At 42.5% G+C, this 24,529-nt stretch overlaps 3 protein-coding genes across 5 annotated transcripts; 1 reads left to right on the top strand and 2 right to left on the bottom strand.

The window, feature by feature from the left end:
• Nucleotides 1–1,060: 1,060 nt before the first annotated feature.
• LOC128266916 (vacuolar protein sorting-associated protein 18 homolog) lies at nt 1,061–4,591 on the bottom strand. Its single transcript, XM_053003708.1, has 3 exons — nt 3,162–4,591; nt 1,600–3,085; nt 1,061–1,528 (listed from the first exon to the last, which is right to left on the bottom strand). Exons 1-3 carry the CDS (start codon nt 4,422–4,424, stop codon nt 1,287–1,289), a joined length of 2,991 nt encoding a protein of 996 aa, XP_052859668.1. The 5' UTR covers nt 4,425–4,591; the 3' UTR covers nt 1,061–1,286.
• Nucleotides 4,592–5,878: 1,287 nt separating this feature from the next.
• LOC128267211 (protein twisted gastrulation) lies at nt 5,879–12,467 on the top strand. 3 transcript variants are annotated; one of them, XM_053004044.1, is made up of 6 exons: nt 5,879–6,011; nt 9,276–9,734; nt 9,827–9,968; nt 10,049–10,220; nt 12,109–12,222; nt 12,297–12,392. In XM_053004044.1, exons 2-6 carry the CDS (start codon nt 9,296–9,298, stop codon nt 12,318–12,320), a joined length of 891 nt encoding a protein of 296 aa, XP_052860004.1. In that variant the 5' UTR covers nt 5,879–6,011; nt 9,276–9,295; the 3' UTR covers nt 12,321–12,392. The 3 variants fall into 3 exon arrangements, with proteins under 3 accessions (XP_052860004.1, XP_052860079.1, XP_052860158.1); XM_053004119.1 differs by lacking the exon at nt 10,049–10,220 and having other exon boundaries at nt 12,297–12,467; XM_053004198.1 differs by lacking the exon at nt 10,049–10,220 and having other exon boundaries at nt 12,109–12,306.
• Nucleotides 12,468–13,402: 935 nt separating this feature from the next.
• On the bottom strand, nt 13,403–14,964 carry LOC128268408 (ras-GEF domain-containing family member 1B-like). Its single transcript, XM_053005491.1, has 4 exons — nt 14,610–14,964; nt 14,508–14,521; nt 14,118–14,417; nt 13,403–14,046 (listed from the first exon to the last, which is right to left on the bottom strand). The coding sequence occupies exons 1-4, from the start codon at nt 14,928–14,930 to the stop codon at nt 13,680–13,682; spliced, it is 1,002 nt and encodes a 333-aa protein (XP_052861451.1). The 5' UTR covers nt 14,931–14,964; the 3' UTR covers nt 13,403–13,679.
• Nucleotides 14,965–24,529: the final 9,565 nt, after the last annotated feature.

The raw sequence follows: 24,529 nt of genomic DNA, 5'->3' as shown, positions 1-24,529 counted from the left end.
ATTGCAAGCTGATAATGGTCAACGAACAAATGGCGGAATGAGCCAGCAATTTAACCACACTTGGTTTGGTGCGTTTTTAACTGATTATGTATTTGTGATATCGCGGTAGAATTTATTTGGGAATAGAAAGGACAATGCAATGCAATGCACGATAACCGAGCAACACCATTCAATCAGAAGTTTCTGTTCGAAATTCAACGAATCAAAAACCCAAAACTGTACCGTCTAGATTCTTTCAACTGCTGCTAGGATAATGCGATGCCATCACCATGACAATGAGAAGAACGTACATCGTTTCGTGAGCATGCATGCAATAAAGACGACCATAAAACGGCGGTGACTACATGAGGGTCATAGGTTCTCAGGGTTCCGTTCACAAAGAGACACAATTAACCAACAGTACACTCCCGGGAGCAAGAGGACCGCAATTGGTGATCTGTAGTATTCACACCTCTTCCACTCATTCTGATGAAAGCGACAGCATCACATTACTTGAAGATCCAAAATTGGAGCAACAAAGCATTAAACTATGCACTGCCGACCATCTGCTTGAACCTAATTAACCAGTCTAGGTTGGTTAGGAACTGCGCATTGAACCCACGATTAGACTATTGTATTCGTTCGAATTATGAAACGCCCAATTAACAATTATGAATTTATCCAACAGCCACGCACTGCGTTAGTTGTTTGACTAATACTCACGAAGGACTCAACATTGTGAGCTCATACTTTTGTCGACATCAATATTTTTACAATAACCCTGGTAAGTAAGTAAGTGGCCCTGTATCTGCCGAATAGAACAGAAAATATATTTTATGATAGAAAAGATGGTTCAGTTTATACAGCATTGGAAATTAGCTGCAAAAGAAAAGGCGCGCGAGGGGATTTGCTAGTTTTTTCATAACTAGATATTTAGGATTGAATACATTATTTTATCATATTATTATTTCATTATTTTTCATTTTATAATTATTTTTGAATACAAAGCTTTCCTTTTGGTTTTCGTCAGTAATAGCACCTTCTAGCATAAAACATTCTCGAATTCATCAGTAAAGGTTTTAATTCATTTATTATTATTAGAACGGACAGAGGCATACTATGCACCAACTTAAAGTTTTACACACAAATTAATGCATTGTCCAGGTTCGAACTAACGTCTTTCGCACATAAGCCTATGGAGCATGTCGATCTTGTTTGGATATTTCCTGTATTTATTCCATCGTTTTCCACACAAACTTAAAAAGCAAATATATTGAAGAACATTTTCCCCTACAGAAACGATTCAGTTAATCCCACTCACTGTCCGCCAGTTGCTTGTTTTCCACAAACGGCTTATCGAGGGCGCTTATCATCAGCTCACCACAGTACAAGCATTCGGAAGAAATGATATTCTCTATTTCACTTCTCAATTTGTCCTTGTGAGAAATTGTTGACATCGAGCCTCCCGCTGCAACTGCATTGTTTGCCAGATTTTGTGTCGTCGCTAGTGTATGTTTCAGTATCATTAAACGATTAGACGCTTCCAAACCTACAAAAAACAAGGCAATTGTAATCATATGTTTGAGCCATACGCGCGCCGAATGTGAAAAAAAAACTTACTGAGTTGGGGAATAATTTGATGCTCTAAGCAGTCGGCGTGGAACTTGTGTCCGCAGTGAAATACGAAGAAGGGTTTCAGTAGCAGGTAGATGCCACAAACTACACATTGTTCCTGGGCCCCGATAGTAACCGATCGATTTCGGAAGGTTTGCAGCTCATTTCGCACCCGGCTAGCTGACCTGGCCGATTCCTCCATATCTTTCCGCTGCTCCTGTATTTTCATATTGTAATCTTTTAAAGACATACAGATGGCCTCCTTAAAGTGATCTATTTTCTGGAAGTCCGAAAAATATGGCAACAAGTCTTCAATTCGCAGCAAATCACATTCCTTGAGTATCAAAAGAGCCTGCTGCACCTCTTCGTCGCGGGTACCACTTATCTCGTGCTGAGCAATGATTAACCACAGTCGCTTCCGCAGGTTCCGATCCGCCGGCTGCGACGCTGTCTGCCTGGCGAGCAACCGACCAGATTCATCGTTGAATGTTAGTGCTAAGCGCACCGCCGGAATCGACATTTGTAGCAAACATTGCAGAAATACACTCGCATGGTTGATGCGGTGTTTCAAACTTATACGTAGTGCATAGTGCGGATCGTAGTGCACCATTGTGGTATCTTTACCCTGGGATTCGAGAAAGATGAGCAGTTGTTCTGGGAAGTATGTGCCGTAAAGCTGCACTAGGTAATTGTGTATAGCGGGTTGCCGGCAGCCTCGCGAATGTATGCAGAACTCCAAATAGCGGACGATCTCTTGCGCGTGCTGCTTTGACTCCAAGCACAGAAGGGTAGGCATCAGCCGTATCGGGTCCAGACGATGAGCAATCAGCATATTGATGGTACCAACTGGCAGCACCTCCATTGTTATCGGAGCATACTGGTACACCAATTCCGCTCGATTTTGAGCATTCAGCACACCGAGCGCATCTTCGTACCTTTCCTGATTTATGTATTGATTGATGACTGCTTCATAGTCTTGGTTGATCGTAGTCAGTGCGGTTAGATTATGCGTATCACCATATGAGGCCATTAAATCATAAATGGCGGAGCGGTTCTTTCGCACACATGTCATCACCACACTGCTGGCCATAAAACTTTCAAACTCTTTCTGCAACTCACGCGTTTGTTCCTGGGAAGCAGACGCACTGTGAGAGATTTCGACTAAATACAGTTGCACAATCGACACGATCAGCATGGTGGTTTGCGTTTCCTCGTGCGGCTTCAGCTGCGCCAGCCGGTTTCGTAGATACAGAAGCAACGCCTCGTTGCGGTTTTTCTGTATAAATTTAAGGCACACCTCTTCAAAGCTTAGTTTCGTCTCGGAAAAGATGCGGGCCGCCTCTAAATAGTTGCCGTTGTAGAAAAACGATTCCGCTTGCTTCACTAGCACTATGTCCCGATGCGCTGGGTTTTTATTGCAGTACTGCAGCGCGAGATCAAACTTTTGCCGATCAGCGTACAGTTTCCATGCATTACGCTGCTCGTTGACAATCTAAAAGAAAAATCATACGATAAAAATTAGGAGCTGGTAATGAGGTGGACATTTGTTTAGTCTAGTGTGCTTGTACCTTGTATCGAAAAATGAGCTTGTTGCTGTATACGAACGTAATGTTCGACCGCATATCTTTGACAATATTAATCAATTTGCCGTACTGTTCGACGAAGTATTCCTCGTATATGACCTGGTAGTCTAACAACGAGATAGCGGTAACGTGATCGGCAAATACAAGCAGCGCATGAAAGTCCGTTAAAATAAAGGATACGGGGCAGGTTGATTTTGCTGCTACTTTGTGCGAACTGGCAGGAACTGGGACCTCGCGTGGCTCGGGAAACGGTATCAACTCTTTTTGCACCACAAACTGCGACCTGTCAATTGATGGATCAATCTCCTGATAGTGTATGCCATCTTCGGTTAGGTAGCCGAAGCTTTTCGGAAAGTCCTCTTCGTAATTAAACGCCAACTTCGGTATCTGACTTTTGCCCCTGTCTGTGGGCAGCTCTTCGTAATCCTTGAGCTGCTCGGGAACGTTCAAGTACGAGTTGAAAACCTTCTGCAAATAACCGCCAGCTTTGATTTCCTGAGCTGCGTTAACCGTATGCGTTCCGGTTCGAATAGTGTTATGAAACTTGTACAGTCTGTCAGCCGTAAGCACCAAAACTATGCAGTGCAAGTTTCTTTGGTCCGATTTCAGGTAAAACTCGAGACCAGTTATAGGCCGCGGATCGCCTTTCCCCACGTCGAATGCGTGTCTGATATAGTTTATCGCCAACTTATCGCCACTCTCGATACCAATTTCACCCTCCCATATGACACCGTGAGCAGTGCCAAGCAATATCGGACCTGTGTTTACTTCCGATGTGTTCATGTGATTGAATCCGATTGCCGTTATTTCTTGATCCTTTAGTTTGGTGACAAATTTTGGTTTGAAGCTTCCTCGCTGCAGGTAGAAGGTTTCCGGCGTAAAGCCCGTTGACTTTGGCATGAACGTGACCAGCATATGGGCGCCAAGCGGATCCACATATATGTTGGATGGTCGTAAACCTCCAATGATTTTATCAATGGGCACCTCCGTAAACTTATCTGGTTGCTTTAGGTTCATGCGTAGAATGGTGTGATTAGTCATAAGCATCATCAACCAGTCGTTTTGCACGGACATAAAAAGTATGCCCGACGGAAGGTTCAAGTTCATCTTTTGCTTCGTGAAAATAGGAACTTCTTTGCGCGTCCGTACGCTAACGTAGCCAGACGTCTTCTGCCCTGGATAGAAGTCCACATCGACAGAGTTTTCCCGTATCAGGGTGCTGGAGTACTGGTCGAACATTGAAGTCATCTTGATAGCGCTTTGGGTAACTCTCGTGTCTCGCGTTGGTGCTGTTTTCCGACGTCCGACGATAATCCGGCAAAAGCGAACGGCCAACGATGGTTTGTTTGTTGTTGTACAGTGCACAAATTAAACAGATTAACAGTATAACGACACTACTTAGCTCGACGATTACACTTTCTGTTACTAATTTCACATACATTTACCTTCAATACGATTCTCGTATCTCGGCCACTTCACCATGCAGATATTCTGTGAGAAATGACAGTTCTTATCTGAGGGTGATGGAACAGCACCTGCTCTATAGAAAGACAAGCAGACAACCGAGTTCGTTAAAAAATAATGGCATAAACAATAGCCTGCACTACAACGAAACAACTGCCTGGCGTTGGCGATAAATAACAACTATACATAAAAAAAACCTGACGCTCCGCAAAGTGACAGCAAATGTACAATCCGCCGAGCAATGTTTGTGTTATATGTATCGTTGATAGGAGTTTAAAGAGACTGGTCAACACGACTCGACTGTCCGCTTGTCTTCCCGTGAGCAGTTGCTGTGTCACTGTCTTTTCCTGTAGAAACAAACAGGCTATAACAACACATGACTAACGGCCCTATTATGGTTCTCGATTCGAGTCGTCGAACGTTCATTCCGTTCATTTTGAGTTCATTTTGCTATAGCTTTCTCTTTCTGCCTTCTCTCTTGCTGTATTCTGCTTTCTCTCTTGTTGTGTTCACTCGAACGTTCGAGTTTCCGTTCGAGATCCATAATAGGGGGGTAAACCTATCAAGGAGCTCTTTATCATTTGAATGATAACCTCATCTCAACGAAGCGCTCAACCAATCAGGACGTACAAACGTTCTGATTGAACCAATAAGGTCGCAGCTTTTTCGAGCAGTTTTGCAGAGGAACTTGGCGCTTCATTCCAGCACCTCTAGCAACACAACTTGCCTTTTTTATCCGTACATTGTGTTTTCTTTGGGGTGAGCCCCACCACCAAGCTTCGCTCGAGTAGAACGGGGAAGGAATGCGCGATTTAGAGTAAAAGAGAAGCAGTACCCATTGGATGGACATATTATATTTGCAAGCAAACCGAGCCTTGCTGGAACGCATACACCAACGAAAGGGTAGTACTTAACTCGTGTGTGTGCTTTTCGTATCCGATTTCCAGACACACCAATGTAAAGCGAGCTAGCTGTACACAAATGCGTGTCTTCTCCTGTGGGTGTCGGCTTCTCTTTTACTCGCAATATATCTCCCATATTCCTTCCCGTATACTCACGAGCTCTGGCCATCGACCGGAGTTCCGGGCTGTGGTGGGGGGGCTTATAGGCTCTTAGAAAATGTAAGCGCAGAGGGGAAAAAGGCAAACTGCTTGTAGGAACTCACTTCCAATCAAAGCAAGAACTCAAACAGCGAGGAGATCTTCTGAAGCTGCCGATCGCGACGTGAGTGGTTAATATAATCCAACAACCAGATCGCCAGAGATCAGTGTGTAACTTGACTCGGCCAACTAAAAGAAACTTGAAGTTGTGTTCAGTTTTTGTGCACAAGTGAAGAATTTTTACAATAGTTAGTTAGTGTACACGAAGCAGGTAAGAAACCTTGAGTTAGAACTAGTGAAGTTTTATTAGATGCGGTTTTGGACGCAAAAGATCCAAACTGCTGGAGAAGGCTGTAGGATAAAACAAGATCCGCTTACAAATACACATACATCGGGCACTTGGCTCGAATCGTCATTCAATAGGTTCGATATTTACTTGTCACGCATCGTGTAAAACCGATACATTAAACAGCCGCAAGGCGATTTTATAATTTTGGTGTTTTCTTCGAAGTACAAAAAGCCGCTCGTATTGTATATTCGTGGGATTCGTGCGATTCGTTGATTTTATTACTTTGATTTCTATTGTTAATTTCAAAGTTGACGTTATTCGTTTTTCCGCAATTTGCAATGTTTGAATTGTTCAAAATTCTGCAGCGTGGAGTTTTGGTTTGAGCTAAGGAATATTGCAGATCTGTTATTCATTTTCCTCCGTTCTTAATCTCTGGTTTTGCTATACCTGCACCGCCCTAAGAATTCTTCAAGTGCGAGCTCCGCTAGACGGTTACGATTACGACTAGATAGTGTTAAAAAACTCATTAATATTTTAATTGCAATGAACGTACGCCGAATGAACACGCGTTGAACAATGAATGAGTCTATCAAGCAAGAATTGTAGAGCTTCGCACGAAGGTTAAATAATGTAAATGTACTTTACTCAAAACCGTAAATCAACTTACATATGTCCATATGTTTCACCATTTGTCGAATTCCTCGAACCCTTTCGATAACTAGGGTCGCATTCTTACTCTAAACTATTTCATCCGCATGTTTTTCACAAGCAGTGTTCAAAACAGCGTTTGTATGTGTTCGGTTAGCCAAGTTATCATGGCGGAATGTACGAGAAAAAGCCGGCCGATCAACAAGCAGTATTTCAAAGCATTGTTTACAAATTCATTTATTAGCTCCGGTGCCGAAGATGTTTCGGTGAAGAAACAAATTCCGTCTGCAGATTAGCCGTCGAGAGTCTGTTTCGTGTTTCAATACTTGTAGTGTTCGGATCCTGGAAAACCGATTCATATTACCTATCTTGTTTTGGCGGGTTCTAACGGCATTTTAATCGGATCTAGCATCCTAATACCGTACTGGCATAAAAGAAAAATCTATCACCAAGTTATTGAAACACGATTCAGAAGTGTCCTTTGAACATGCGATAACCGATGCAACTAATAAACTGTGCTATTCGAAACAATATCAATCTGCTCGACGAGCAAACAAATCGACCATAAAACGGGACTAAAACAACAATCAAACAGCCATCCACTTGATGGATGATGCGCTCTAGTTCAGGACAGTGCTTTTCTCAGTTCTCCACGACCTCAGCGCGCGATCAGTGATTGTTAAAATTGTCTATTGCCACGAACTTATAAACCAATATTCTGAAACGATCAATTTTAATAGCAGTTACGGTACGAGTGAGAAAACATTCCATCCAGGAGACCAGGAAAGCTCCGGTGCAAAAAATGCTACGATGATTCGAATTCTGCAGATCGCCCGTCGAACGCCTCGGTTTCGCATTTGAATATTTGTAATGGACAATTCCCGGAAAACCGCTTCACAAAATCTATCTTGTTTTTGCGGGTTGTAAAGGCATTGGGATAGGACACTAGTAATTTCGCACTGACACAGAAAAAAATCATATTCTCAAACCAAGATCAATGACAATTCAAGGGTCTTTTCAAAGGTCCTTTGAACATGCGATAACCGATGAAACTAATAAACCGAGCTATTCCGAGACACCCAGAAACAATATCAATGTGCTCGACCATAAAACGGAACTTCAGCAATCAAACAACCGTCCCTTGGTGGATGATGCGCCCTAGATCAGGACAGTGCTTTTCCCATTCTAACAGCAACGTTCTCAGCGCGCGATCAGTGATCGTTAAAATTGTCTATTGCCACGAACTTATGAACTTAGCGCGACACATGCCCAAAGTTCAATATTCTGAAACGATCAATTTTAATAGCAGTTACGGTACGAGTGAGAAAACATTCCATCCAGGAGACCAGGAAAGCTCCGGTGCAGAAAATGCTACGATGATTCGACTTCTGCAGATCGCCCGTCGAACGTCTCGGTTTCGCATTTGAATATTTGTAATGGACAATTCCTGGAAAACCGCTTCACAAAATCTATCTAGGTTTTGCGGGTTGTAAAAGCATTGGAATAGGACACTAGTAATTTCGCACTGGCATAGAAAAAAAGAATATTCTACAACCAAGATCAATGACTACTCGAAGGTGTCCTTTCAACATGCGATAACCGATGAAATTGATAAACCGAGCTATTCCGAGAAACCTAGAAACAATATCAATGTGCTCAACCAGCAACCAATCGACCATAAAACGGGACTAAAACAACAATCAACTAACCGTCCCTTGGTGGATGATGCGCCGTAACTCAGGACAGTGCTTTTCCCAGCCCAGCATCCACGATCTCAGCGCGTCAAAGGTCCTTTGAACATGCGATAACCGATGAAACTAATAAACTGAGCTATTCCGAGACACCTAGAAACAATATCAATGTGCTCGACCAGCAAACAAATCGACCATAAAACGGGAATAAAACAATAATCAAGCAGCCATCCCTTGATGAACGATGCGCCCTAACTTAGGACAGTGCTTTTCGCAGCCCAACATTCACGTTCTAAGTGCGTGATCGGTGATCGTTAAAATTGTCTATTGCCACGAGCTTATTAATTTAGCGGGACACATGCCCAATGTCCAAAACACTAAACCATCAATGTCAATAGCACTTATGATACGAGTGAAATTGCAAAAAAAAACAACATGCGGTGTCCTGTATGCGCTGCGATTCCTCGATTCCTATACCTCGGAAAATTCGAAAGCATAAACCACCAAACAAAATTTTTCACGAAAAATTCCGACATTTTGTGTAACAAATTTTAACCAAACTTTTGAAATGAATCGGTCAAGTAATTTTGAACTGGCAGCGAACAGTGACTTTCAAGAAATACTTTTGAGAAAAAGGCGTTGAAAAGCTACAGAGCCTTCCTGAACGTGTTCAAGGACAGGAGAATAACTAGACAATAACTTTAATAGTTTTGCTCTGATCGATTGACAATTTCTGGAATATATTCTTGAAACGATTAACAATAAGATAAGACAAAAAAGGAGATTTTTCAAAAGGGCAAACCCTAAGCCCCCGCAGCCACATCGCCAACCACGCCCTTTCTTCCTTAAATTAATAGAAACACTCCGAAAACCATTCATCAAGTTTTCTTTTTTCTTTGTATTCCAGATCAAAACGATACGCTCGAAATGGATTACACCAAACGAAATGGACATAAGACATTTACGTTGCTGGTTTGTGCAGCGTTCATGTTACTGAGTGCAGTTCAGTTCGCATCTAGTTGCAACGAGATGGTTTGTGCTAGCATAGTCTCAAAATGTATGCTGACGCAAAGCTGCAAATGCGACATGAAGAACTGTACCTGCTGCAAGGAGTGTGCAGATTGTCTGAGCTATCTGTACACCGAATGTTGCAGTTGCCTTGAGATGTGTCCAAAGCCCATTGAAACTTCTAGTGAATTATCGAAACAATCGCACATCGAAGACCTAGAAGGATTCACGAACCTGTACAATGTAATAACATCTGAACAGGATCCACAAGGCCGTTGGAAAGTGATCTCTTTTCCGATTGATATCGACGCTGCGTTGTATGGACCGAAGGCTGATAGTGGTACTAAATATGTCGTTCGTAAGTACTTCCTGCTGTTGTGATACACAATTGAAATAACGTAAAAAGTATGTTATAAATTTAATATCACCATATCATTATCTAACGCTCAGATTCAACAGACATGGATATTAAACAAAAGTTTGAGGATCCCAACAAGATCACTGTAAACTGCACCGTTGCCTATCAGGCGCAGTGCATGTCATGGAATAAGTGCAAGCAAAGCTGTTCAACAATGGGTGCCAGTAGCTATCGGTAAGTTGCAAGAAGATTTCAACGGTCAAGCCGGTCTGCCGCTATCTTTAGCGTAACCCATCACAACACTTGTGTTTTAGTTGGTTTCACGATGGCTGTTGCGAATGTGTTGGACAATACTGCATAAACTACGGCATTAATGAATCACGTTGCCGCGATTGTCCTGAAAACAAGGAGCACGATCTGGATGACTATGCGAATGAAGACGAACTGGACTACGGCGACAGTATAGGGCCACTTGATAACTCCGCAGTTGAGTCCACTAACATATGAATCGTGATTGTGTTACTTATCCTCTTTACTATATGCTATATGCAAATTATGTTTTGTGGTTGAATAATTTTGTTGAAACGTGGGTGCGATTTGAAAGCTTTACTCGTCTTGACTACACTGTGTAAAGTAATTAGGGATCATTGAAATTAGGCGTTGGTGCCATGAAGTGCCATCGATCGCATCATTCGTAATGTCTTGTCATATCTAAATACTAAATACAATCAAAAGTGTGGGCATGTAGCATTAAGGTTTTATAAGAATGATACAAACAGCGCCTAACCAAGGGTACTTCATCGTTTTGTATGTGCGTAATATTTCACAAAATTTGGAATAATATCTCTCATCGATTAGACACAGGAAAGCTAAAGTTACATATTTCATCAAAGTGAATGCCAAACCGATTTTTTTCTGGCCAAGTAGCAATGTTGCAAAGTTACTGTCAACTGATAAAATTGGAAAAGGATTGGATAAATAACTAAGTCTACATGGGCTTTGATACCACTGTTGAACCAGTTGGATTGTAATGCTAATGCTAGACATGTTTAAATGCGAAGGTAAAGGTACATACGAGTTTTCTCCTCATTTTTGATCTAATAACATCATCTTTTATGTCGTACGTTTACCGTCAACTTTATAAAGTGCGCAATGATACACATTAAAAAAGAAATCATTTGTCCCGTCAAACTTAGCTCCGTGTGAAGAAAAAAAAGAAAGCACAGTTTGTATTTACAAATCGTTTTACCGCGTGAGTAACATTGATCATTGATCATTGATCACCGACAGAAGACGGTGATATTTTAAATCGATTTTTTATATGTTAGTGGGAATATGAATGAAAGTACAGGATTCATGTAGCATATAAAGTAAAATTACCAATCAAAGTTCAATATGTTTGTATCTTTAGAATAAAAGTATATTGATTCTATCATAAATAAGGAAGATACAAAGTATATGAAACAATAAACACTAAATCACAGATAAACATGTTATAATTACTATGATTTTCTTACAGAAAACGTTGCTACCTTTTGGTAGGGAGGGAAATGCACGTTATACATGTAGTAACCGTGTACATGGTTTTACTCAAATTAATCAACTAATGCTGTACCTCCAGTCGATGAAAGAGACTGAAGAGCGTCCATTGGCAGCCACTGGTTTCTTACTCTGACTGTAAAAGTTCTCCTTCACAATCCAGTATGCCCAACTACTTTCTGATGGGCGCACACGTGCGACGTATAAAATTGGCTATGTTGAATATCTGTGGCTGCAGCATTGGAAGACATTCAGAGACATTGTTGGTTCCAAAGACATCTATACTGTATTACGTTCTTGCTCTTCACCTTTTAACTGTAATCCAGTATAACCCTTAATCCCACCCTAAATCGGCTACACTAATGTCTACCCTGTGATATCATCGAAAAAAGTTGTGACCTGATCGGAGCAATCAGAACGACAAAACGTTTGTACGTCGCGGCTGATTGAATACCGTGTTCCAAATGTGTCAAAAATTTTGCGCCTTGATAGGTTAAAACAATTCTACGTTATCTAATGTAGTAACATAACCATTGAACATAGACGCAATAGAATAAACAACACGGAACTCAACACATACATACATGCAAACAACAATACTCACCCCTTAAAACCGAGCTAGCCAGGGATATGGCTTCAAAAGTTTGGTGAGGAAAAAATGATGCTCTCCAATTGTAATCATTTGTATGTTTATGGTTAAGTGCAATACTTTAATAAAAAATACGACCTAGCCGCAAATTCCAAAATTATAAAAGTGACAGACAATCAACAATATCTGCAGGAATATTCCGTCCAAACCTTCTTAACCGTTCTAAAGTTTTTACTTCGTTTGCAGGGTGATGTTCTTTCCGACGATGCTTCTGTTTCCGCAGCCAAATCAATATACCAATCCTCTGCACCAAGTCGCATGTATAGTACCATCAAGTCTCTGCAAAACTTTCTTCTCAAGGTATGGTAAAAATAAGAAGCGTGAAGGAGTTTTACAGTTATAAACCGGGCATTTAATTTCTTATTAATCGTCAGGGCATATTTTGTGTGCAACCATAGGTGGCTGGTCTTTCTACGCGATAGCAAAATTAAGACACTGTTGGGATACGATTGTAGTTTGTTGCTCCCTACTTCAAAGAAACGGAACGGATTTCGAAAGTGGCACAATGAAAACCTATTGTTTTTTGACTTCTAAAGCTTTGCAAAAACGGAAAATGTAAAATATTCTATCAGAATGAAATAAAATATGTACGAATTTGTCAAACGTTATTTATTGATTTTGTAATAAAATATAATATGGTATGCATTTGACGATTTGCTACGGAAGTTCGTCACTTTCTGAATATAAGTTTTATGAGTTGATGTTGACGAGAAAAGATGCAAATAGCGGATGTCACATGATTTAAACAAAAATGTGATAAACTTCGCCACTATTCGAAAAATTCCAATAATTTCTTATAAGATACATACTTTAGGATCATAAGTACCTATTCATCTAAGCACATCATTCGAATGTATGAGGCCTATGAATGTAATATAGAACAGCGTAAATATATGGTGTAAAAGAGCTGATTTTTCCTAACGCCATCTAACACATGCACGACAGTTGTCAAAACTAATAAATTTCACACTTTTTATAGTATATTGTAGTACAAAACTCGTTGCAATGTCTATTAAATTGAACTTTCTTCTATTTACTGAAAAATGCCGTTCACGTAATAATTATTATTACGATTTAATCGTTTGCATATGCAAGGTGTTTGAGTGAGCAATGCATCAATCCAAAGCGCGTTATATTTTTTAATTGAATACACTCCAAATTAAAGGAAATAAAATAAGTGTTTTAAATAGGGGTGAAATCTTACTCTCCTTACATATTTGTGCTAATTTTGAAGCACGCGTAATAATACTTTTGTGAATAAAATCGAATAAATACTTTAGCGTTGAGAGTCATTTACGCAAATGACCGTTATTTAAAATTAACTTTTCACTCAATTTTTAAAATATATGTCCAATCTTCGGCAGAGGGTTTTGGAAAAATCTAACTGTAATTCGTAAAACTAAACTCTGTACACCTAAAACATTCATAAAAATAGTTGTTTAAACTATATAATACATATGCTTGCCGTAAGTTTCGTATGCACATAGCGTGTTAAGGAAATAAATTAGATTTAGTGCGATTTGCTCTCAGGGTCTAGATCGCTAGAGTTTCCGAAGCAACCGGGACCACCTCGACCGTGCACGATGGAACGCATGTGTCAACCACATAAATCTTACACAAATCAGATCACAATTGGAGAGGGACTTTCGATTCCTGAATTTATATCTTCGGTAAGGTGTGATATAAATAATGAAAATAAATATGTTATAATTTACAGATCCTTGGTCATCTGTGCTTCGTTGACAACAAAACATATCTTAAGGATGATACTGTTGCAGTGTTTTCCAGTGTGCCTTTTCAACAGCACCATCAGGCGCTTCCCTTTCATAGCTGACTTTGGCTAATGCAGCAGCCCCTCGCTCACCATCATCAGCACATTTGGTCGAGTCCACATTGTCTCGGGCTCCTTTCGTTTTTTCTAACGAGTTCGTGTCTTTATCACCTATAATCGGCCCACGTTCGATGGCTTCGCGTAATGAATGTATTTCTGTCGTTACAGATTTATGCCGCCGTCCTAGTCTGCAGCGTCGCTGATAGCTACTTCGCCTTTGCCAACGACGGATTTCAGACAGCCGTTCGCTAAGTTGTCGCCACTTCTCATAATTTACATGGCCGTTGTCGAGCCTGGAAGTAATCATGTACATTAATGCTTTTTAGATAGATAAATTTGAAGTAAATAAATTAAAACTGCATACATTGTGCTACCACTTGTCTCATTTAGGAAGTGAAGATCCTTAAGCAATAGGCTGAAAAACGGCAGTACAGCGATTGTAGATTCTTTTTTCGTATTTGAACTTTGTCCATTGTCAGATGAACATGATGAATGTTGCTTTGAAGACTGTGACGAGGATGTGGACGATGAGCGGGCAAAGTGAGATGGACAACTGCGCCAGGCAGCAGCCTGCAGTGTCGCCCGATAGGTTGCAAAGTTATTCGTAGGGTCTGCCTGATGTTCCAGGATAGCCAACTGTTGTCTTCCACCCCCTGCGGCACTGCTGCAAGCGGACGAATTGCCACCCATACCTCCGGCGCTGGAAATCATACTTGATGATGTCATTCCCGACAACAAGGAGGAGGAAGATGACGTCACTTTTGTCCACTGTCGTGAAGAGTAAACATTTACAGTTAATTTTCCGGCTAACAATGGCTATTACACTTGTGTCCAATACATCCTTAAGGAAACTTACAGTTTTTTTCAATCGTCCTATGGGGCCGCCAGTGAGAGTGGCAATAATAGCCATTAAACTGTTGAAATTGCCACGGTTGAAGCATTCACGCCCCGTTTCGATCCAGAACTCCACTGCCCTAGCCCGGTGCCGCTTACGAGGCGAGCGTAAAATATCCGTAGCGACAACATAAGTCAATCTATTGTACCATTGCACGTAAGCTAGCAAATTACTCACTCCCCCTCGGTAGGAAGAGACGTACGGTGGAGGAAAAAACTCCTCTAAACCAATGAACGAAAAACGCTCTACTTCTATGGCAGTAAGTGTGTTTGCCATTTGCATCGGAGACCCGCCGGCTATCTCCACCAAAGGTTGTGCAGTTCTCCACTCATCAACGCTAAATTTTAGCTTTTGCAATTGAGTCTTTTCAAGCTCATACTTCTCCAATTTCGTCAATCTGTTGGCCAGTCGGCGCAGAGCACGCGAGAGAGTGTTTCTTTCCTTGTAACAATTCCTCTCACTCTCGGTTGATTGTTCTGTAAAGTCGCGGACCATCCGAATCATGCGCTCATCTCGGAAATCGTACGGAAAATCGTTCATCCAAGTCGACAGTAGATATGGTAGATTATTAGTGCCTCCGTTCGCGAGTGTTGATTTCATCACTTTGTCCAAAATTTCATCCGGTCGTATGAATTGGCGGGCAGCAAGCAGGAACGTAAAAATATACGGACGATCGGGGAAATACGTTGGGGATGGCGTGAAATGAGTTAACAACCCTTCCAACGAACCCGACATTAGGTTTCCTTCTGTGTAGTGTAGTAAAAGGTCATCTGGTTTTGTAAACGAAGCATCCTGGAAAAAATAAAAGGCAAACGTTGAAATTAGTTTATTCGAATTAAGATACATCCAATCCAGGTTAAATCGGTGAAGCAGAACAGAAGCAAAAACTACTAGGCGTGGTGCAATTTAAAGCTTAGGTTAGAGAAATAGAGTAGGTCTTTACCACTGATGGTTTTGATTCTTGAACGTCCGTTTCTGTCCACTGACCAGAATCAACACTACCGCTTGCCCAACAATGCTTTTCTCGCGGAAGACTACAATCCGCAGCGAAACTTTCGGACATCTCCACTGTTTTGCTACTGTAGAGTTGCCTTTCGACACGCTCTTCCGTCATTTCCCAAGGTACAGCTTTTTCTTCTTCTTTGCTCTGCACAATCGGCTGCACGACGCACTTTTCCGTAGTCTTCCGGCAGTTACTAACCGTGAGCGATGTTTCGATCGCCACAACCATTCCGGGCATGGGATTGCTTTCATGCAGTTTTTTTATGATTCGATTTAATACTACAATGGAAGGAATTTCGCCTGCACGCAATGCGTTGCGAATAGAAACAACATCGGCGCCATCGCTGGTTGCACTGGGGTCCGAGTTTTCTGCTGGCAGGCGCACGGGTACACCATTAATCAACAAAATTTCCTCTTCATGAACCGTGCGGGTTTGTGCTACATCTTCAAGTACAATAGCCTGCGGAGCACTCGTGGACGATGCTGATGGTCCTTGAAGCAAGGAGCTTATTTTGTCCAAAACATTTTGGTCTTGTTCGCTGGCAGCATCATCATCATCAACCGCGGTGTTCGACATGATGTACCAGAGTACCAACAAAACTGCTTTATTCCTTGCTTCCAGGCATGAGATTGAGCAAAGATCTTGATTGTTTTATTGTAACATTACAGTAATTCCTTTCTCATTCCAGGTAAGGCGATTTTCTCGTGTTATTACACGACACTAGTACAAAAAATACAAATACGAACGATTGACCATAGACACCAATCGTAGATACGAATTGTTAAAACTAGATCGAGTTTCCACAAAACCAGCGTCTCAACAAAAGACTCGATTAATAGAAACCGGTATTACTTTGAATACTGCGCAACTACGACGATATAATAACTGTTAAATGTATTTTAATACTGTTCTTCTACGAGTTTGGACACTATAGCCCTTGCAAATGAGCCAGATAGCGTCATGCATTATTTTTATTTCTGCTTTTTACCTTTCCGACTCGTTTGACATTTCGAAGCTGAAGTAAAGTATTGAAACCCGCCAAATAAATAGGGAATGCAGTACAATTTACTTGAACGTGCGACTAATCTTTTTCTGAGCAGAGTGTATACAACCTATTTTTACTATGAATAAATAGCATTACAATACAAGCGAAACTTTTTAAGCAACAGGGCGATTTTATACGAATGAAACCCACCGTTTGCCTTCTGCACGATGACAAATTTTAACAAAGCAGTTGGCAGTTTAACAAACACAGAATCTGACATATTATGAAACCTCTTTATAAAAGAATAACACTGTATCCAAAAAAAAACGACTGCCAATAGTATGGATTAAAGTCAGTTGAATTATACCGTGCCCGCACTTTGGCAAGAGAAAATCTAGATGCAAAACCATCTAGCCTGCTTCACTCGTTAATAAATGCTTTCTCCATCACCAACATAGCTGCGGGGCTGCGTCTGACAGCCATCACCAGAAAAACAAAACTTATCTCCGCAAAATGGAAATGGCAGCGCGTTACAGCACACCATCATATACTTACGCTGGTGATGGCGGAAGCATTTTTGAGACCGTTTATAGTATTTTATCGAATTTACAACAGAGCAACGTCGTATGCACACATTTCTCTGATGTAAATTGAATTTAAATTTTTCTTCTCTAGTTTTCATGAAAACGAAAAACGTTAAAATTATAACCGGAAACAATGATAACAAAACTCAATTTTAAATATGGCTATTCAAATTCAATATACACCGTCCTTCTCAAAGTAATCAGGACTTTTGCAATAGGAACATTTCTGGTGGCGCCATCTGGATGTGGATATATGTGTTTGAAAGGTTCATCCTTTCCAGACTTCCAGTCAAAAGTTCATGACATTTGGTACACTGGAAGCAAAATTATTGCGTGTATAATAAATAATAATTTTTGTGTGTAAAAAATTTTCAGTTTTTGAATGGCCCAGTTCTAATGCAACTGAATTTGCTATATAAACGCTTAAGAGCTTAGCTATTAGAAACCAACGCGTGTGTGTAACAATTGTTCTAGCGAATATCATGATATGATATCAGCGAATACTCATGACTAACTTGCTGCTTAATACGGCACTGCCCGTTCTAATAATAATAAAATAAATAAATACTAACTTGACCCTATGGTTATGATAGAAAACTTCCTTGCGTGCAATTTACCGTTGATATTACTATGATTTCTTTATGCAAGAAGCTATTCTAAAAGTTTGTTGCACATGAAAAATAAAATATGTGTTTTACATACAAATTGTAATTTGTTTTTTTGTGTTGAACTAAAAAAAACTATACTGAATAAAATGGACCATGCTTCTCTGATTAGCATGGTACAATGGAAAACTGATTCGTTACTTACAAGGTAAGATCGCTCCTTGACAATGTCTCCGTTTTGAGGAAATCGTCGTTCTACCAAGAACTTAGCTTTTATGCTGCCACATTGGCGACGCATTTCCGCTTGGAGTGCGGCTTGTAACTGCTGATCGTCGGATGGCTTCTTTGTACATTTTGCGTTGCTATCAGACGTGCTAGCCTTGTTGATATCTGCGGTTTGGCAGTTTATCTTGGCATGGCGAGATACATGGGCAACTTCAAGCTCGATACCCAAACGCAGCGTTTCTTCCAGCCTTTGCGCTAATAGCGATGTTCGAATCGTACTTTTGGGTGCGTTCAAAGATGCCGATGCCAACATTGAGCTTGCCGGTGGAGGTATCGTGCTAGGCTTATGTGGGATAGGAGGCTTTTTAGAGTTTAGTGACGATGACGACGATACAGCTGTTGGTGCTGTTGTAGAACTCATTTCGTTTCGAACAGGATAATGTTTGAGGTTATTTATCACGCACTTGCAATGATTGTTTTAATAGTGGCAGCGTACACCTCACAGACGTATTTGTGTACTTCATTTACTCACTATTTGCGTTTTGCTTGAATTCAGTCAAATTTAGCACTTTACTCCGCTATTCTTCCTTAAGCATGTTGCCGTAGTTGTTTGATTGTTAGAAAAAATGCCCATAAAAATGTTGCGGCGTATTGAAAATAGTATTTTTCTCTAAGCGTTGGTTTTGGCAAATATTCCCCAAAATTCTAAAATAAATACTGCTCAAGTCAAAGCAGCGATGCAAGGCATTTACTGCGCAAACGCCATGTTTTCAATATTGAATCATGTTATGGGTTGCAAAGTACAATGGCATTATGTGAATGTCGGTCCGTTCGATGTATCTAAAATTCGAAAATCTAAAAAAAACCCCTACAATTTACTAATTAACGTCAAAAATGCAGACAAAAATCTGATCAAATTGCGTAGCATACGGAGAAAAGGATTAAGTCAATCATTACGTATTAAGTCATAACACGGTCGACGCGAGAGTGCGGATAAAAGATTGGTAAATCAAAATCAGTACTAGGGTTACGGAATTTTCAGTATCCGACAACATTTAAAACAACTGCAGAACTATCTATGGTGGAAAAACTATCTATGGAATAATCGGAGCGCAATTCCCACCAATGGCTGTCTGATGTACATGGAAGTCGGGTTAACAGTCGGTTCTAGCAAAGCAAGTCTGAGCAATAGCTTGAAAGTGGCTGGTTCGTTCGTTAAAATGCTATTAGCGATGTAAAAAATTGTTTCCACCATCAACAACACATGGTGTATTGTAAGCGTCCTGACATTTTGCGGAACCAAATGTTTTTTTTTTATATGGAGTTGACAGGATGGCAATGGCTGTCAGCCATGAGCATGAGCATCCAATTATGTTGGTGTTGCCAGGAAGCTCACATCGTTCACATCGTTAGTAGATTTTCAACGAATGATGCAAGCTATTACTAAAGTTACTTGCTTTCGTAAAGATCAAACAACATTAGTGTAAACTACTACAACACATGGGCTAAAAAGTCCTGAGCCTAAGAAAATACATAAAAAGAACGTTCTTATCTGTCATATCAACGTTCTTATGACCGAAGGCGAAAATCAGAATTTTCGAAGACTAAACGTGTGACGCGTCAGTCATGTGAACGTCCATATGACTGTCTTTTTTCTCTTTGCTCTTTAATATTTTCTCTTTTCTCATTTCTCTTAAATTTTCTGTATTTTCTCTTTTTTCTTTTCTCTTTTCTGTTTGCTCTATTCTCTTTTCGTTTTTCTCTTTTCTCTTTTCTCTTTTCGCTTTTCTCTTTTCCATTTTCTCTTTTCCACTTTCTATTCACAGTCTAGATCGATGTCCTTTTTGTTGTGTGAATCACGTTGCTGAGGGCCGATTAGGGGACTTTTAACCATGTTAAACTTAACAGCAAACTTGGCCACATCCGTCCAAGGATCCCGCATATCCACGCTTCGTAACCTATGTTGTCGCTCTGTACGACAGGGACACGTTTAGAAGGAGTACAGAAGTTTCGACTCCATGACAAAGCAAGCAGAGGCCTTTTTCCGTGGCCCTATATTACGTCCATGGAACGTCCATTGTAATGCGCAGTATCTCTGGTCTAATTTGTAGTTACGATGGTTACTGTGTGGGAGGGATGTTCTTTTGTGCTTGCTCCTGACGGGCTGCATGACCAACGGCAAGTAACGAGTTGGGGGCGGTGACCATGCGCCGAACACGCAAAGAAAATCGAGACTCCGGCACAGCATAAAATCATGACGTTTTATGTTTAGCTGTGGGAGGGAGCAAAGATTAATTGTCCGAGCCATTCTGATGCGGTGGCCCTGAGCTTCACCCAACAACCAAGGCGGCTTTCCACTCCTCATACTGTCATTCAAATGTCATGCCGTTATCTCTCTCTCTTTCTCTCTCTTATTGGCTACATGTCTCTCTTTGCATCGCTCTATCATTTTTTTCTTTATTGAAGAAGGGGGAAGCAAGGCAAACCATAGAAAGCACGCAATGTCGAGGATGCCACAAAGAATTGATGCTGGCGAGAAGAGAAGATGCGTGGGGCGTACAAGTGTCGTAGCCAATTAAGGGCCGGCCAGAGGAGAGGAGTGGGATGAAGATTTGGGTCAGTGGTTAGAGGGACGTAAAATCACCCGCCACGAGCCGGACCCGATATTATAATTTTCATTTTTTTCAGTCGCTTTTCAGTTTGGGGCCCGCGTATATGTGTGTTTTTTACTTTGTAACTGCCGTGATAGTTGTTGTTTTGGCGCGTGCAAAACAACTTTTTCTACGGCCTTAAAATGTTTTTCCTGTTTCTGCTCCGGTCGAGACGCGAACACAGGGCCGGTGACGTGCCGTGCCGCTCGATTACAGCGCTCGACCATGGCACGGCTCGAGCGAAACCTTGTCTAAACGATGACTAGTACTACTACCGCCTGGTCGGCCGGTTGGAGAAGAGAGACTTGTCAGGACTTGGAGTACCTCGCGGGAGTTAAATGGGCGTAGAAATTTTAAAGTGTGCTCTTGTGCTCGGTTACAGAATAAGTCTGTGGTCTCTGAAAACCAAGCAAGAAGATGCGCCGCTTTCCCGCCCCGCCCTGTACCTCTTTCACTCTCTCTCTCTCGCTTCGGTGGCTCCGATGACCTCAATTACGCCAATCGATGCTCTATCGGCAGACCATTCCAGCATTCGCGGCGGTTTAAGGCCAGACACCTCACCCATCCACGACCACGCTGCTCGCTGCTCTGTCCTGTGTGGAGACGTCCTTCATCGTCCAGACGCCCCGAAGGGTGTACACGGTGGCACTGACTACACACAGCCGACGACAACGGGCGCCGTGTTATTTGATTGAGCTGAGCTTGCTGTTGCTTGGCACGTCAGGACTTCGACGTCATCTCTGTGACTGTGAGTGAACAATCCTGTAAACTATGTGCGGGTGCAGGAGACAGGAACTCACAGAACCGTAAAAAATTGGGAAAGGCGCCTGGCAAGAAGAGGAAGAGGAGTGCAACAATTCTTACTGAAATGGCACGACGAATTTTGGCCACCAGCAGCCACTTCTGACTGATTCGCCCGGTTTATGGAACGAAGCGTGCTTTGATGATGCTGACGCCATCTAAACTTCTACAGGAACCTTTCTCTCTCTCTCTCTCTCTCTTTGTCTCTATCTCTCTAATTTGTCAACTCCATCCAGCTCCATCCTTATATGTTGATGATGATGTTTGTGATCATGTTGATGATTATGATGCTGAAAATGCAAAACAGGCGACTCCAAGACTGCCAGGACGCCAGGACGCAGGGTATGTTGAATTTTCGTCCGTACAACCCACTTCAAGTAGCACGGCAGGCAGGCAACGTGTGTGCGGCTTCGTTGTCACGACCCAGAGAGCAAAAGCGTGGAATTCACACCTCTCACTCTTTCTCTCTGCCCCAATACGATACGGTGTGCTTAGGACATTTTACAGCATTTTACATACAGTGAAAGCGCAGTTTCCCGAATCGACACCGACCGACTTTTTGAGGAGCGAGCGACGAGCGGTCTGTGTATCACCGGCATCCTTCTTTTCGCTCCACCACCTGATTATACTCCCCGGTCCGCTCCCACCCACCCCTTCCCTCAGCCAACATGATGAACATCTGGGTCATCCATGGTGGGCACGCAAAAAAACAAAAAGAAACAAAGTCGACCCTACCTCGCCTCCTGAAAGACGCCAGGGAATCGTTAACTTAGTAATTACACTAATTGGAAGCTCTGCTCGCCGAAGACTTTCACTGAAACTGTGTTTTAGGTGAGGGTGTGTTAGAAAGATCGTTCTGAGAGGCGGGATTTGTCTGTTCGAAGGTGCGACATGCCATGAATTTGGACAAAAACATAACCAATCCCCCCCCCCCCCCCCGCCGCCGGGCGCCCCGCCCTCCGGGGACCGGGGCCAGAGTTGGCCACTGTCTGCATCGAGCCCGGCAACAGTGGCGGGGCGGGCAAAAGTTGTTTAATCAAATCCTGTTCTCTATCCGAAGCCGACTTGTCCAACGCATGTCCGACGGCACGGTGTTCAGTAAATCAAAGTAACAAAAGTAGCAAACTCACCAAACAAATGCTGAGGACTTCAACACGGTTGCTGACCGAACGGAGCACGTCCTGCGCTAGAGGGTGGTGTTTACGTGTACGCATTTACGGTAACAGTGTTAAGGACGAAGCTGAGATCGCGATTGGGAGATCTTTAACCAGAAGCGGAAATGTTTTATTAAATTATTAAACAATTGTCGCTGATACGATTCAAGTCTAATCGACAGTACCGTCACATTTGAAAATAGCTTTATTTATTTTGTGGATTTTTTCCAACTCAAGATCTACTTTTAATCATAGTGGATGGTATATAACTATTTCATGTCATCTATTGAAATTAATGTGTTTCTCGAAAACAGTTGCTTCGCTATATGGCGGGGGTTGCAACTGCAAAAGGTAAGGGTGCGCTGTTAGAAGACCTTCCCAGAGACAGATAAGCCGATTGAATGACCCAAAACTAGAAGCCAATGCTTGAACGTAATTTTTCTCTTCCCTTTCAACTGTGACCCATCCTATGAATCCTGAACCCCGTGTTCCCTGCACTCAGTCAACGGGCGTTTCTCGACGCGAGCTCGCCCGGGATCACAACCCGGGAGGGATCAGCGAGAAAAATGTGGCCGAAGATTCGCCCGCCGAGATTGATTTGGCCGTTGGCCCCCGGTTTAGGGCGCCATCCATGCGGGCAACGGCTTCGAGTAACTTCAGAATCAACAAAAGACTGTGCTGTGGTGGTTCTTCTGGAATTAGGCCAAGTGTCAACCCTGACGGAGGAACTGGTGCATGGTGATGGAGATGGAGGGCATCAGGAGCATTAAAACGGAGCGTAACTGCTGTCAGATACATAACCGCACCGAACCCCTCGCCGATATTGGGCCTTTTGATAGTGCGGCTTCTTGGGCACAACTCCAACGAAATGATGCCTTCGAGAACTTCGCGCCATGGCTAATTTGCTTGGCATCTTTTCGGGCAAATTTGCTTTCAATGAATTCCGCGTCTCCGAATAAGGGACCAACCGGCAGAGCAAAAGCTATTAGAGGGATGACGAAGCGTGTTGGTGACAGCTGTTGGCCGTCAGTCGCGTGAAATCATCTCCAGGTTTACGTCGAGTTGGACCTCTGGTGGAGCTGGAAGCTATTGAGCATCTAAACCGCATTCTTCGTATCGCTTCGATTCCACTTCTTTTACTGGAGCGCCAAAAATCTCGCTTCGGACGAACTTTCGTAAACGAGAACGTCCTTTTGACGGCCTGGACGGGCTTCATTCATTTTGGCTGCTAACTATGATGGTGACGCCACCTGCGGCCATCCTGACGCTGCGCACGTGGAGACCACAGGACCGGCCTGGTCCAAAAGGACCAACGCGCCGAGAGTGAAGTGACCTGGGTCGAGGTAGCGGCCCGTCCTTGACCTACCTGCCCGCGGCCCAGTCACCGAGGTATCTCGGAAATATTCGGATTCCGAAAATCGATGTGAGTCGGCAGCTGCGCGCCTAGCATCCCGCCCAGTCGCCGAGAGTGTGAGAGTTTTTTTCTTCCATTAATAGCTCTGGTGTGTGGGAACCAAAACGCGGGGACGCCGTCCTACGGCACAACAGCATGGGGGATTCAGAGCAGAAGGATTCCAATAGCGTACGTGAAAAAATGCAACTTGCGCAGCAAGTGTCAGCGTTGGGTCGGAATAAGAAAATAAAGCAGCTGGACCAACGTATCCAAAAATGTCCTACTGAGTGGCAATGCGCTACCAATCTACCACTGGTTGTTGTTGTGGGAAGCTCTTGGGGGATGGTGGTACTAGCGACCGGCGGGAGTATAGATGGCAAACAACCGAACGAGACGAGTGACGTCGAGCTCAGAGCCGAAGCCCAATCCGCGAACCGCGTTCGAACCCGAACCAGCAGCAGCAAAGGTTGCCGCCGACGA

This window comes from Anopheles cruzii, chromosome X, assembly GCF_943734635.1.
Source record: "Anopheles cruzii chromosome X, idAnoCruzAS_RS32_06, whole genome shotgun sequence".
NCBI lineage: Eukaryota > Metazoa > Arthropoda > Insecta > Diptera > Culicidae > Anopheles > Anopheles cruzii.
Note: the sequence above shows the minus strand (reverse complement) of the source record. Positions and strands in the feature narration are given on the sequence as shown.